Source organism: Notamacropus eugenii, chromosome 4, assembly GCF_028372415.1.
Source record: "Notamacropus eugenii isolate mMacEug1 chromosome 4, mMacEug1.pri_v2, whole genome shotgun sequence".
Lineage (NCBI taxonomy): Eukaryota > Metazoa > Chordata > Mammalia > Diprotodontia > Macropodidae > Notamacropus > Notamacropus eugenii.
Window position 1 is genome coordinate 241,151,062 of NC_092875.1, and position 15,776 is coordinate 241,166,837.

A 15,776-nucleotide genomic window follows, 5' to 3' on the forward strand; every position below is an offset into this window, starting at 1 on the left:
TCTCAAGATGACCTCAGCTTTTGAGAAAGATGTGATAAGTTTTTGTTGAACTTTTCGTTGCTTAGAAACCAGGGTGCTTTTAAACCAGTGTCTATTACTGAACTATGCAGTGAAGTAATGTGCATTTGATCTCATCAGCTTGGGCAGGCTGTTGATTAAATATAAATTTAAAATGTCCCTTCAGAGGCGCTCTTCCCTTTAGCTGCAGGGATCATGTGGGGGTATTTCACTCCATTCACATCTGGTCTGCATTTGCACACCCAAAAAGGCAACACCACAGCTTGGTGTTGGGTTGTTTTGGGTTTTTTTAAGTTTATAGTTCAGATATTTAAAGTTCTCTCCTTTTTAGCTTCCATAGCCGTGAGGAATCCAACATATATGTGTCCTTCCCCTTGGCTCCCCTTAGCATTTCCCCCTTCTTTGAAGTCCCCACCCTTCCCCATCCCAAAAGGACACACCAAACTTGAGGAAGTTCCCATCACATGATTTTGGCCTTTCTTTATTATTGGTACTCCTTGTCTTTGCACTCATAATGTACACATCATCTGAGGAGCCCAGCTGGCTTCACAAACACAGTGAGTCTTTGGTTATTCCCCACACTCAGCCAGGGAAACAAGCCCAGAAGAGAGGAGCAGGGAGACTTGTTCAGTCACACAGTTTCAGGTGGAAGTTGTAAGAAGAATTTTGAAAAGCCAGGGGTCCTGTTCCTCTGATGGCATCGCATATAGACATGTCAGTGTTTAAGCTTTTCCCCTTTTTGATATAGATTAAAGGCATTGGTGTTGTGACATGACCAGAGGGGCATGCCGTCCCCTCTCTCCCTCTGCTTCTGCTCTTTGGAAGAAATTAGCAGAGTCATTAACTTAGCTCTCAAAGCCTGTGGTCTGAAACCAGCTTCCAGACACTAAGAAGAGCTTGGAAGCCAACAGCAGCTGTTCCTTCTCTCTCAGGAGGAAGCACTCCATCTACCACCACGCCAGCCAGTCCTACCTCCAGCAGGGGTCTGAGCTAGGGAAATGCAAGGAAGTCTGATGAATAAACTGAGGGCAAATGCTTTGGGATCAGGGACGGCGCAATTCTGAGTCATAAACATGACAGATAAATAAGAGATGTTCAAGTTGCTTGGTTGGAGGAATGAAAAGAATCAGTGTGAGAGTTAGTGATTGTGTGCATTGACCTCTTGTGTTTTCTGACTTTGAAACCAGAGGTGGGGCTCTTAAAAATCTGAGCTCTCTTTTTGCAAAGGCAGCAGGGAAAGCGTGGCATGGGATCATGAAAGACACATTATAATTACATACATCAACTGAATATATTAAAGCTTCAGAGTTTATTACAACTATCTTTATCCTTTCCTTGAGGTTCTAAGCCAGTCTAGATGTGAGAAAGGAAAGGATAGAGGAAAACCCCACTAAATGTGGAGTACATTTCATCAAAGTCTGTGTGGGCCAGTCTGCCCCCAGTCACCACAATGTTCACCTCATCTCCTGCTTTCAAGTGTACAATGAGATGGAAAGTCCCTGTTCCACCACAGGTATGTAAGCCCCCTTGGGGTTTGTGATATTCCAAGAGTTCTCTTCTGTATCCAGCTGTGTGCAGCTGGGCCACACTGGCATTAGAGACAGACAAGACGGCTTCAACATATTCATCTCTCTCAGGAGTGAGGATGGCAGTGATGAGGTATCGGCCATCATACGGAGCAGTAAAGATGCCTAGGAGAAAGAGACGGGTGTTCAGTCTGTACAAACCAAAACCCTTTTTATTTAAAAGTGATGAGGAGGCAGCAGAAACACACACCCCTCCAGCAGCACTCCTGGTGTGTATCTTGTCATTCTTCTTCAGTTGCATCTTTGTTATAACAATCTTATGAAGAATAAACAAGTACAAATTCATAGACAGGGTTTTAAGCTGCTGGGACCCACCAGGGAGGTAGCATAATTAGGGCATGAGATTCCAATAGAACACCATCAATTCACCAACATAAACACTCTCTGTAAACACAGCTCCTCAGGCTTCTTAGGAGGACCAGTTTTATTCATTCCATGGCTTTAGTCTCCACTGCATCAGCACTGGGCCCATTTCAGATACTAACACTATCGTGGCTGTTTCCTCCTCTGTTTCATGGAAAACAGTATGCTCAAACATCATTGTTTCCTCTTTTATGTTGTTTTGAGAGTTCCTTGCAATTGGTTAGACCAGGGGTGGGGAACCTGCGGCTGCATTAGGCCCTTAGAGACTCAAGTTGGAAACTCCCAAAGAGCCAAATTCCTAATCTGCATCTCTTGGAAAGGCTGCTGCTATTTCCTGCGTTGCTGTGCAAAATACCAAGAGATGAGCAGGACAATTTCCTTAGAAGGAGGAACCTAGGGAAAGCACGATATGTACCACAAAGTGCCAAGAAAAATGGTGCTGAACAAGAAACCTGTTGAGATCGTGCGTTCGGGTTTTTTTTTTCCTGACAAATATCTGACTCGCAAATGTTTGGGACTCAGTCCTGGTGGCTATGCTGCAGGGTTATAGTACCAACTGCACACCCTGTTGGTGTTCTGATAATGTGCTGGCCTATCCTGAACACCAAACAATAGCCCATCTGTGCAAAGCAGAGAAGAAAGAGTCTGGAATGGAGGTGGCTGGGGCTAAATGGAGAATTTAAAGAATAGGAAAACGTAAATTTTGTGAACCCAAGAGCATTTTTTCCTCAAGCATAAATTCAGATCCAGCCCTAATCAAAGAAGTTGGGCTACCACTCTCTATCAGAGTCCAAGGAAATCCAGCTGCTTCAGTGGTGATCCTTACCCTTGGCCAAGAGAAGTGATTCCTACAGAGAATAGGGTGAGCTTAAAAGTGCCTTGGCCTTCCCATCTACTAGGATCTAGGAACCAGGGTGGAGTACTCAGAAAAGGGTGACTAGCCCAGTGCCCCATTTAGGAAATTCCCCTAAGAAAAAAGTTATTAAGACCCCTTCAGGTCTAATTTCTAAGGCACATCATGATCAGTTCCCTCACAAGCACCATATCAACCCATACACTGATGGATCACATCTATGGTGACAGAAGCTTCTTAGGGCAGTGGCTTTATTTTGCCTACCAGATCATTTGCCTAAAGGAGAGCATCATTATGCAGTTATAGCAATAAATAGTCACTGATCACCAACCATGCACAATAGCCGAGAGGGGGTAAGTGCAAAGGGGTTTCCTAAGGGAATGGAAAAAGCCTGACATGGGACGACAAAGCAGCCAGGTGAAACAGTTAAGTTCCAGTGCTAGGCAGCATGGGGCTCAAGGTCAAATGATTAGTACTAAGGAATCAGATTGGGGGGAGGGAAGATGTAAATGTGGCCTAAAGAGAGGGAAGAAAGGCCTCCTGGGGAGGAGGGGGACCCTGTAGGCATCCTTGAAGGCAGGAAAGAAAGGGCAAGGGATCCTAGCAGCTACTTATTTCCATGCTTAGAATGCTCTCCTAGTTTGCTACCTTGTAAATGGGGTACCCTGAGCTGCTAATGCTTTTCATTTACTCTTTTTGTATCTTCTTTATACATACACCTAAACTAAGGCAGTTAGATGGTGCAGTGGATAGAGGGCTGGGCCTGGAATCAAGAAGACCCAAGTTCAAATCTGGTCTCGGACGTTTAGTTGTGTAACCCTGGGCAAATCACTTCACCTGTCTGCCACACTTTCTTCATCTGCCAAATGGGGATAATAATAGCACCTAATTCCCAGGTTTGTTGTGAGGATCAAATGAAAAAACTGCCTGGCACACAGTAAGCACTCTATGAATGTTAGCCACACAGTAAGCACTCTATGAATGTTAGCCACACAGTAAGCACTCTATGAATGTTAGCCATCATTATTATTAGTTTACATACATGTTATTTCCCCCATTAGGAGGTAAACTCCTTGAGAGGGGGACCTTTTGCTTTTCTTTGCACATCCCTACCACAGAGCACAGTGTCTAACACAAGTATTTCCTAAGTGGTGACCGACTGGTTGATTAAAAAGAAAACACTTTATAGATCTTAACATGCTCTGTAAGTTATTCTCACTGGAATGTACATAACTCTCTGGGGAAGGCTGGTGTAAAATTTTATACTTCTACGGTCCCAGTCAAGTTGCTAACCGTTGATAAAGAAATTTGAAAAGCTATCTGGACAAAAGTGGGCCTTCACAGGATCTTAAAACATATTATAAATAGCTGTATTTAAATATGAACAAATGTAAAATACAAAGCCTAGGTATCTCGTCTAACACCTAACAATTTTATTTTGTTCTTCCCCACATAGACACTCAATAAACGTTTGTTAGACTGTATTGTCTGTCCTTCCCCAGACCTTACAATAAAAGGTCTAGGACTTCCTGGTCCCAAGGCAATTCTTTCAGAAAATAGCTTTTTCTGATGTTTAAAAAAGAGTTCCCTAGGCATGCTGCCAATGACCCCCTTCTTGTATTTTTTTAGTTGCCCTAATGTTTTCAATTTCTTTTCTTCCATTCTTTGGTTGTGCCCACTCTCCCCAGGTGAAAGAAGTACTAATACTAATAGATCAGATGGAGAAAAACAGTGAATTCCCTTGATTTTCCCTGAGCTCAGCAGGTTCCACACCACAGAGGGGAAAGCCTAGGAGTTCAGGAATAGGGAGAGGTTCCAGGGCAGGGAACCTAAGGCTGAGGGGCTTGGAATCAGAAGGCAGGCTGTTCCCATCTAAAGGAAGCTAATCGTGTCCCTCCTATTGGTTAACTGCACACCCAGGAGGATGAGGATAGTTCTGGTTTTGTCCCAAACACCAAGTCAGTGATTCTTGTCTAAAGTTATGTTGACAGCACACAACATGCAGAGTTCCCATCCCCATTAGAGTAGAAAATTTGGTTCCCTGCCATCTTTTTTTTCCTTTTTGTTGAATAACACACAGCTTAGGAAACTGAGCAGAGTGTCTCTTTGTGTCCGGTTCAGTGCAGAGCACATGGTGCACACTTACTGAGTGTCAGATAAAGATAAACAAGGAAACTTCTGGTGATTCCTATGGATGAGGGAAGGGCCTGCAGGAGGAGCACGTACAGCAGTGCCAAGAAGGTTCTCTTGACTAGTGAATGCTGAGGACAAGTATGCTGATCTCATAACAAGAACATGTTATTGCATATCGGTCTCCAGACCCCCAAAGCACATCATATTTTGCTGCATGTGAGTTGGGGCAAAGTTTCTTTTTAAAAAACAGCAGTATTGGGTGGAATACAAATTATGCAACCATGACCCTCTTGAGTTCCTGGCATCTACGCCTGATGGAGCTGCCAATCTCTCCCTGGCAGGATGCCATCATGAGACTTATGAACCCAAATATATTACAGAGATTGGGAGGGTTCCCCAACACTTTGGGGTCAAGAGGGCTATAAAACAGAATATGTGAGAGGAGGCTGAAATCAAAAGGTATCCATCCTGCCTCATTACCCCAACTCCATTTCCCTCAAAAGCTTACCAGTGTTTGGGTCATAAAATTCTCCATCGTTCACAAGTACTTTATTGAAGAGGACCACGCCTGCTTCACTTGGAAAAGGTTTCTGAGTCAGACCAGCAGAAAATGACACCAGAGAGGCAGTAGGAATCCCTAAAACAGAGGAAATGAAACTGATATGTCAGAGCAATTTGGGCTGGGCTGTTCCTTCCTATTCCCAGGCTGCTGCATTGTGTGTTTGGGGGTGACCGAACTGGGGGGGGGGGGAGAATGGAGAGTAAGGGTCAGGGGTGGATGTAATAGGGTGATAAAGTGGAAAGAAGCTGCTTCTGGTTACTTCCTATCTGTGACCCTGGGCAAGTCATTTTCCCCATTCTGACCCATTAGTTTTCTTAGTTAGTTAAAGTAAGAAGGTTGAACTAGATCTTGAAAACCTCTTTCAGTTCTATCTTATTCGCAGAGCCATTCTGCAAGTTTCTAGGGGGCAGCATCACTTTTGTTCTAACCTGAAACAGCCACCACTACCCACATCCTAGAGATTTATCAGATTAATGTCACATGTTGCAGAATGCCTTTGAAGGCAAGAGCTGGGGAGCTGAGAAATCTGGGTAGATTGATTCTGGGATGCCAGTTCTGCACAGATCCACTTGGAAAACGTGACTCAGTATGGGACCCATAAAGTCTTAATGTGACAGGTTTGTAGCAGACCCATGCACACACAGGCTCTGGGATGTAAACGAGCCAGAAAGATTTACGAAGCACAGTTCTCTATCTCAGGAATGAATTCCATCCTGTTGAGAAGCTAAGTTTGACCACCACCTGCAACAGAACCCGTTTATCTCCTTAGGCTGAGCAGAAAAGGACTGTGCCTGAGGCACAGGATTGCTGGGAGGATCTAATGGGATAACATATATACACCCTAACACCCACCATTACCTTGGGATTCCACAGGAGATGGTGGTTTAGGGTATCCTGCAAAACAAAAATTGTCATGTTACACAAAATCCTAATACAGAACTGGCTGATGATACTGGACTCCCATGTCACTGACAAACGTTTTTATCTTTCTGATTTATGCATACTAACAGCAAAGCATGCTTGTCTCCATCCCAGTATAATGACTTTCTACCTACCCCAGCATTCCCAACAACTTCCTTGGGCTTTCAGAATTAGATTTCAGGTTCTACTGATAATGGGAAAGTTATCAAGGGGGAGCCTCTGAGATGGCAAAAACAATAACTATAGTAATACTTTTAAAAATACCACTCCTGTGGTGTCATCGATGTGGGTTCCTCAGACAGGAATCTAACTCGGAAAGGGACTAAAATATCCATACTCTTTAAACCAGAGATTCCATTACTGAGCTCACACCCCACTCCCTTGCAGAAGACAGGATCTACAGATGTGCAATGTTGCATATAAAGCCAGATTTTTTTTTCAGTGGAGTGGTGGGTTTTATTGAATTTCTTTTCTCTTTAAAAAAAAAAATGTCTTATAAATAACTCTCCAGGAGGGGAAAAAGATACAGAGGGGATTATTGGTGTTACAAAAATAAAAGATTATTATTATATTAATAAACATGTCTCTTCTAAAAAGATGGTTCTCCATTCTGAAAGTTCCTAAGTTTTTTTATACCTGAGCTAATTAGTTTAGTGTTCCCTGTCACCCTGATGTAGAAAATGATAAGAATGTGTTTCCTTTTCCCCAGGAAACTAATGCTGTTGACACCATGGGAGAGTGTGTCCTTAGAACTGCTTCCCTAATGATGTTCCAGCACTGTTTTCTCACTAGTCCCCTTTTGGAACCAATAGCATGAATTTCCCATTTCTGTTAAGAGACTGAGGCCATAGCCCATCTATCTAGTCAGGAGATCTAAATTGTCATCCCATCTCCACAGCTTGGCTGTTGTGTAACTTAAGGTTTTCACTTCCCAGTCTTCATTTTCCTTGTTTATCAAATGAGAAGTTTGGACCCGGTGATCTCACCTCCCTTTCCACTGACTATGGGCCAAAAACTCTAAACTAGGGGTTCTTCACCTAGGTTGGTTTCCTTTGTAATCCAATGTATCTCATTTTATGCATTTAAAAACACGATTCTGAACAGGGGTCCCTAGGCTTTGCTAGCCTGCCACAGGGTTCTAGGACACACAAAAAAGTTAAAGAGCCTCTGCTCTGAATAGTTTAGAAGTCAAACCTAATTCATGACTCACCTGGGGCTCCAGCATATCCTTCGGAGCTTGGGATGGGCCATCGACTGTCCTGGCCATCTACACCATTGGGCAAGCCTCTTCCTGACATTACCATTTTCCCAGGAGGCCCAGCTTCCCCAGTCTCCATCATGACCCCTGTAGATCCTGGTAGGAAGGGCAAACCTGTCCACCTAGGTAACTCTGAATGGGGCAACATCTGGTCTGGGGGCAATGGCTGTAGAGGGGTCTTTGACTGGGAAGGCTGCTGAGGTATTCCTGGCCGGAAGGGTTTCCCAGGAGTCTTGGGAGGCAGGGGGCCCTTTGAGTCTGGAAGCTGCTGGGGTGTCTTTGGGTATGATGATTCTTCAGGAACTTCTGGTAGTGATGGGGCAGGGGAGCTTCGTGGTGGTTGTGGAATGAGCTGGGGTATTTCTGATGGGGCTTCCGCTAAGCATTGGGAAAGGTAGAAAGATATAGGGTTAGGAATGTCAATCAACAAATAGTTTAACCACAGTTCTCTTTACATGGACAATGGAAATAGTATAGCCTTGAAACAAATGACTGTGTTTTATTTGTTTCTAAAAAGTAGAAACTGAAACCTTTCTTAGTTGCCTCCTATGTAAGAATAGCCTGGAGAAACAGAGACAGCTGTGATCCCTTCAGTATGAGACTTAGAAAATGGCCCATCCATCTAAGAAACTCAGTTCCTTAAGTTTGGTCGACAACTTCTGGCTAAAGGCTTGAAGAGGTCATTTGATAAATGCCTTCTCTTAATAACATGGTATACCTGATAACAGAGAGTTGTTGATTAGTCATTCCAGTTATGTCCTACTCTTGTTGACTCCATTTGGGGTTGTCTTGGCAAAGACACCAGAGTGATTTGCCATTTCCTTCTCCAGCTTATTTTACAGATGAGGAAACTGAGGCAAGCAACATTAAGTTACTTGCCCAGGGTCACACAGTTAGTAAGTGTCTGAGGTCAGACCTCCTGACTGCCAACTGGTACTCTCTCCATTGTGCCAGTACCCATCTTCCCAATGTATTCAATTTTCCAATATTCCATTGTTACCACATTGTCAACATTTTACTTAATGCTTGGCTAAATGCAGAGATTTACCAAGTCCCTATTCGAGAGCAATAGAGCTACTTTCCCCACTAAGTATTCTCCCATGAGATCCAGATTTTTAATCCCCTCTGAGAGATTTACCAAACAATAAAAAATAAAAATGGAAAAAAATCCTTATACCTGAACCCATATTTCCAGCTTTCAAAGGATTTTCATATGCATTGTCTCATTTGATATTTACAACAACCCTGTGAAACATTAAATGAATGGTAGCCTAAGATGGAAAAAGAGTATTGGAAAACTAACTATGAGTCAGAGCCCTGATGATATGGCCAGAGCCAGAGGAACATAGAAACAGATTCCTAAAACTGGACAGGCCCTTGGGAGATTACCTACCCTGACCCCTACCTGAAACATGAATCACTCCTAGCAAATCCTGGCCAAAGACTTGGGAAGCTATTTTCAGGGGGCAGCTGAGCAGAAAACCCTTGTCATTACCTCCCAAGGTAACTCATTTTCTATTTGGGCAATTCTAATTACAAGGACATTTTTACTTATATATAGGAGCCCAAATCTGCTTCCCCATAACTCCAATCGATTGGTTCTAGTTGACGCCTTTGTGAAAAAGTTTAAATCTATTTCAACCTTCAAGTGTTCCAAGACACACCCTTGAGTTTTTTTCTTCAGGCTAAACTTTCCAGAGTCTACATAATTCTTATAGAGCTCAATTTTTAAGAGCCCTTACCCTCTGAGGGCATCCTTTTCAGAAGGAACTCTGGTTGTCCCTCTCCTCAAATGCGGCATCCACAAATGGGCTTACTACTGAACACTGCTAAGGCAGAGTACTGCAGTCCCGTCATCACTGCCTTCCACCCAGAAAGCAGACTTCTAAAGGTCTGGGGATGCAGACCAGATTGGGAAGAGGACAGGATCAGCATAACAAGGTCTCTGAAAGATGGGGGAGCCCATGATCAGGATTCAATTTGCCTCAAACACGCACACACACGTACATACACACAGGTGCATGTGCACGCACACACACTTTAGGGACAACAAGGCTTGTTTACTGTGGAATCAACCACATATTTCTAATTAGACTTCAAAAATAATGAACTAACCACACCTAAGCCTATTTATTGTTAGACTGTTGTCAACAGTCAGAAAAATGTGAAGTCCCAAAAGACCTACAATTACACTTTTCCCATGGGACTTAGGTTTAACAGAGTCCTGGAGGTTGAGGTTCTGAACTCGTGTAGGATGACTACGGGGAAATTTTCCCACATTTATTTCAGTGATTCCTTGCCTGGTGTTTGAATTTTGGAAGGTTGGTCTATTCTCCCATAGGGCACAAGTCTGCTAGAGCACAGGAATCACACAGTTTATTAATATGTTATCTTCTTAAGTATGCCAGATGTAAGTCACATCAATAAATGCTAGCTCTCTCAAGCTGCTTCTAATTTTCTCTCTTAAAAATAGCAGCTATTTGCCAGCAGTTACAAGTGATGAAGCAGGACTCATTGGGGGTCACCCAAAACCTAGCCCTGGGCTATCCGCATGAACACTCCCTAGAGGACACTGTAGCATTCCCACTGCCCAACTGGAGAACTGATTGTTGCTTTAACAAGCTCTAGAGCAGTGATGAACAATGACTATGAAGAATTCAGAAAAACAGACATGGGAAACGTTTTACAAAGTGATGCAGAGTCAAGAAATCAGGGCTGAAAGAACGATACACACAATGAGTACAGCCGTGTAAATGGAGTCAAGGCTAAATTTCAGTAAAACTCAGGCTAAATATGATGGACAGTGCTGTATCTAATAATTAAAATTAAAGCAGGAATCCTTGCTTGCAGTTAACAACACAGAAACACACATGGGAATAGGATACATACTATCAGCTACAACCACTCTTTTAGATGGTTTTTGCTTAATTGCTTGAGAACATTTCCTTTGGGGGCATTTGTTTTTGTGTTTCTTGATATGTGTCTAATGTGTGGTAATAAAATACCTCAAAAAAAAATAAAACTTATTTTAAATTTAAAAAGGCCAGCTCCCATGGGACGATCCCTTTGTCCATTCTACTTTCAGTGGAATTATGTCCTCATATCCCTAAGTGAGGGAATTGCAAATGGGAAAATCTCCTGAATCATTTTTTCTTAGACTCAGAATAGATTCAAGTACCAGGCCAGGAAGGAGCCACCCTTTCCTCCCTTGAATACCATCTTGAAATTAAACTCAAGGAAGGTGTTCCTGAATGGCACAGGACTGGTAAAAATAACTAGTCCTGGCCTTGATGGTAACTGGACAGTCATGGACCCACAGACCTACATACTCCATCTTCAAGCTGTGTGTACATCTTATTTAACTAGGACCTCTGGACAAGTGCAATCAAATTCTGACCTGAAAGGCCAGAGTTTGCATCTTCTTCAACTGTCTAATTTATTTTCTTAAAGTCCACTGGGTTATATTTCTACTCCTTCTTACTGTAATCCAACCTTGTTCCTTCCTTTTCAAATCAACAATTATCATGGCATTCGCTGTATCTATCACTTCTTCACAAAAGTAAAACACAGTCCATGCTCTCAGAAAGCTCACAACCTAACAGGAAGACACAACACACACACACACACACACACACACACACACACACGGTACACAAACCAAAAATTAAGAATGAATTGTAAAGGGCCAAAGATCATAAGTTGGATGGTAGAGGGTATATTAGGAAAGGTTTCTTGTAGGTGGCAGAGTACAAGCTGTGCCTTACAAGATGGATAGGATTTCAGTAGGAGGCTATGGGATGAAGAAGGCATTCAAGGCTCACAGAGCAAAGAAATAGAGGCAAAAATCTAGGCAGTGTATTCAGGGGGTATTAAATAGTTTGGCTTGGATAAAGAACACTTGGGTAAGGCTGGAAAAGCAGAGTTTCAGTAGATTGTGGTGATCCTTAAATAGTAGGCTCAAAAGACTGGACTTTATTTAGCAGAGGCAATCAGTTCTCCATGTTCCTGTTCTCTCTTGACACCTATTCCCTTCAGTATTACAACTCTGTGCTCTAATGGGTACAACGAAGGCTCTCCATCAGTCACTCAAATTTGTCAGCACTTTACAACCCTGAGTTATATGAGGTTTTATTTACTTTTTCTACCTGAACATGAGTTCTTGACAATATCCCCATCCCCTCCTTCAGAATTTCTAGCTTTTATCTCTTTTCAGTCTGTTACTTTCAACTGACTCCTTCTCTTCTTCTAATGTAAATCTCCCATAGCCTTCCTATGAAATTTTTTTTTCCTTTGCTTATCATCCCATTCTTCTCCTTCCTCTGACCATCAAACGGCTTGAAATATTAGTCTACATCAGCTGCTTAAACTTCCTCAACACTGATTTCTTAATGCTTTGTTTTATGTTTGCCCCTATCATTCTATTTAAACTGTTCTCAGAAATCTTTGATAGCTTCTTGATTATAAAACCCAATGGCCTTTTCTCAGTCCTTATCCTCTTCAACCTTCCTGTGATATATGGGACAGTGCTAACCTCCCTCACCACCCCCTCCTTCTAGAAAATTCTTTTTCCTTGGCTTCAATGACACCACATTCTTCTGTCTCTCCTATCTTTCTGGCAACTATTTCCCTGTCCTTTTTCATCATCTGTTATCTAAATGGTGTGTCCTCCATCAGATTGGCTAATATAACAAAAAAGAAAAATGATAAATGTTGGAGGGGATGTGGGAAAATAGGAGTTGTGAACTTATCTAACTATTCTGGAGAGCAATTTGGAAGTATGCCCAAAAGGCTATAAAACTACACATATTCTTCGATCCAGGATTACCACTGCTAGGTCTGTATCCCAAAAACATCTGAAAAAAGGGAAAAGGACCTATTTGTACAAAAACATTTATAGCAGTTTTTATTGTAGTGTTTAAGAATTGAAAATCGAGGGGATACCTATCAATTGGGGAAAGGCTGAACAAGTAATGATATATGATTGTAATGGAATATTATTGTGCTATAACAAATGACAAGCAGGATGATTTCAGAAAAACCTGGAAAGACTTACATGAACTAATACAAAATGAAGTAAGCAGAACCAGGAGAACGTTGTACAGAGTAATAGCAATATTGTCTGATGAACAGCTGTGAATGACTTAGCTTTCTCAGCAACACCATGATCCAAGAAAGTCCCAAAGGACACATGATGAAAAATATTATCCATCTCCAGAGAAAGAACTGACAGACTGAAGTATACAATATTTATGCTTGCTTTCTTTTCTTTAATTTGAGTTTTCTTGCACAAAATGACTAATATGGAAATGTTTTACATGACTCACATATATAACCTATGTCAGAATGCTTACTGTGTCAAGGAGGGAGAAGGGGAGGGAGGGAAGGAAGGACAGAACTTGAAACTCAAAACTTAAAAAACAACGAATGCTAAAAACTTTTCTATGTAATTGGGGGAAAGTGAAATATTAAAAAAAAATAGCATGTCCCCTCAACTATCCCAACCTTCTGCTTCCAGAACATTTTCTCCTTTCACTCTCTTCAGCCACTCCCATAGCTTCAACTATCCCGTCTACGTAAATGACTTCTAAATCTATGTCTCCATTTCTGGCATCTTGAAAATCTCAACATTTCCAGCTGCTAGCAGGATATCTCCAGCTGGATCTCTTAGCAGAAAACCAAATTCATCATCTCTCCCCACTACAAACCAGTTTCTCCTTCTAATTTACAAAGAACCAGCCCCTTAAGGAAAAAAAATCCACGAAATCGGTGGGCTGTGGAATGTGTGCCTTCAATTTAACACTTGCTAGGTGTTAGATATGTGCTGAGCACAGTACTGGAAACTCAGAATGTCTCAACTTTAAAAATGATATTGTTACTATCTAGTACGAATATGCTAAAGTGGTTTATTTTCTCTCTGGTTGATATGCACTATGCTTTCTGCAGGTGCTCTTGAGAAAGCTGGCTGCAAGGAAGTCCAAAGTTGGAATGCTTGATACAATGTCAGCTGAAGTGGCCGAGAACTTGTTGGTATCAGATGAGCTCTGTATCTGTTCAGCAAGCATCTCATAGCCTTGTAGTACCCCTCCCAATAGACTCAGGGCCTAAGCAAAGTCTATTTATGACCACAAAGAGCTGAGTCCAGGATGCTGAAACAGGATTAAAATTTTTGCTAAGAAATTGTTATGAAAAGTCCTTCAAAGAAATCTACGTACAAAATTCGAAACTTGGTTTAGCTGAGATTTCACAACATCTAAGGGGACGGTCCCAATAGTTACACAATACGTTTCTTCAGATACATTCTACACCAGCATGTTCAGTGACCGCTGCAAAGCAAACATCATTATCCAGGGAAGCACACCATTACTCCTGGAAATGAGTGAGCAGATGGTGAGTTAGAGAAGGCTGCCAGATGGGAAGAAGTGATTTCCCCCAGTACATCCAGCTTTGTGGCACACGATTCCACAACCCTGTGTGACGGTTCATTAATAAGAGAGAAAAGAGAACAGAGGGGTTAATGGCCTCCGATGCCGACATGGAGGTATGGGAAAGTTCCTGTGGGAAGGATTGCTATGAATAGATAATCTGAGTTATCCTCCTGTCAGGGCAATAGTTAAGAAAAATATTTATCCACTGGAATCAGTCTAGTCTAAGCAAACTGAAGGTCCAGCTAATGCTTTTGTAAATGGCAAGATGCTCCCTCCAAAAAGAGGGCAAAAATATGAGCTGGTACAATTTCAAGAGGCGATTGTTTCAGGATGCAACATTTGGCATCATATCACAGATTGTCTGTGCTGAAGAATACAGAGAACGTGAACGTTAGTCACCCTAGTATCAACTGCAAAAGTCTAGACGTATGACAGTGACAAGAAAACACTTGTGAAACAGCGCTGCCTCTCCTGTCTACCCATTTCTGAAAAGTTGAAACCAGAGCACATTGCTAAATGTCCTGTCCACCTATTTCTGAAAAGTTAACATTGGATGCACACAGACTTAAACTTAAATATAATTTACTGTCACTGAATTCCCTAGAACACTTAGTCCTGATTTCTAAGTTGGGGCTGGGGAATACAGTTGTGAGTTCATCCCTGCTCTGGAATACCAGAGAAGTCACACACCAGGGGGAGGCTAGTCTCAGAATTTGCCAAGTTTTACTTTATTGTTGTTTATTCAGTTGTTTGGGTTTTATGTTTTAAAAAAAACTCTTATGAGTTCCATTATACTTTCTTGGAACTAATCCTTAAATCTTCCTGGCTCCAAACTGAGTCAGTGTAAAATCTAGAGCCAAAACCTGCTTATTATTGGCATCATTCTATCCTTTCTTTGCCCAACCTCAATGGCAAATTAGCTATTTTTACTCGGCCATACTTTTGCATGATGACGCTCCTCTAAATTAGCAATCTGAGAAAAAATAGGCATATTACCCTTGTGACATTTTCAGATGAAATCAAGTTATTTACTTGATATAACAGTGGCAAATAACCTTTCATCAAGGAGTGAAGTTGTAATGGAAACAGGAAACAATGGTGATATCATATATGCAAATATCACTACCACACAGTGCGTGAACACACAAAACTTCTTGGATCTCTTAGAGAAGACAGGACTTCTATAACCTTTATGTTCTTGGACCTTCACGGATGAGTTTGAAAGAGGTAGGAGAATCTAATATGAACAATAATGGATTAAGTTAAAACATCAATTTTAATCCCATTTCTGGTTGTCTGTCCATTGTCATCCAGATAGATTCCTTGCACCCTCTTACCTAGCCAGCAGTAATGACGCCATCTCCTCCCTATTAGTCTTATCCTAGGATGTTCTCCTGTTCTCAAATTTCTAAATTCTACCTGTTCTTCAACAAGACCCACTTAATTAGCTACTTCAGCCCACAGATCTCCCTCCTTCCTCACATATCCCACACAACTTATCATCTCGACCACTTACTTGATATGAATCATATACTTCTATCCATTACTATTCAATTTCATTTGTTTATGTCTAACTGTAGCTCTGCGCTATGTTATAAGTGCCTTGAAGAGAAGGGAAGATTAGCATTCATCCCTGTATCCGCTATAATTTCTAACC

The 15,776-nt window shown here is 41.8% G+C and overlaps 1 protein-coding gene across 1 annotated transcript in view; it reads right to left on the reverse strand.

Annotated features, from left to right (window-relative positions):
* Positions 1 to 468: 468 nt before the first annotated feature.
* Positions 469 to 15,776, reverse strand: part of EMILIN2 (elastin microfibril interfacer 2) — a 58,438-nt gene continuing 43,130 nt past the window's right edge. The window contains exons 5-8 of the mRNA XM_072604317.1: positions 7,647 to 8,072; positions 6,374 to 6,409; positions 5,462 to 5,590; positions 469 to 1,709 (exon numbers count right to left, since the gene is read on the reverse strand). Of these exons, the coding sequence (XP_072460418.1) occupies positions 1,372 to 1,709; positions 5,462 to 5,590; positions 6,374 to 6,409; positions 7,647 to 8,072 (929 nt within the window). The 3' untranslated portion in view covers positions 469 to 1,371. The remainder of the gene's footprint in view (positions 1,710 to 5,461; positions 5,591 to 6,373; positions 6,410 to 7,646; positions 8,073 to 15,776) is intronic.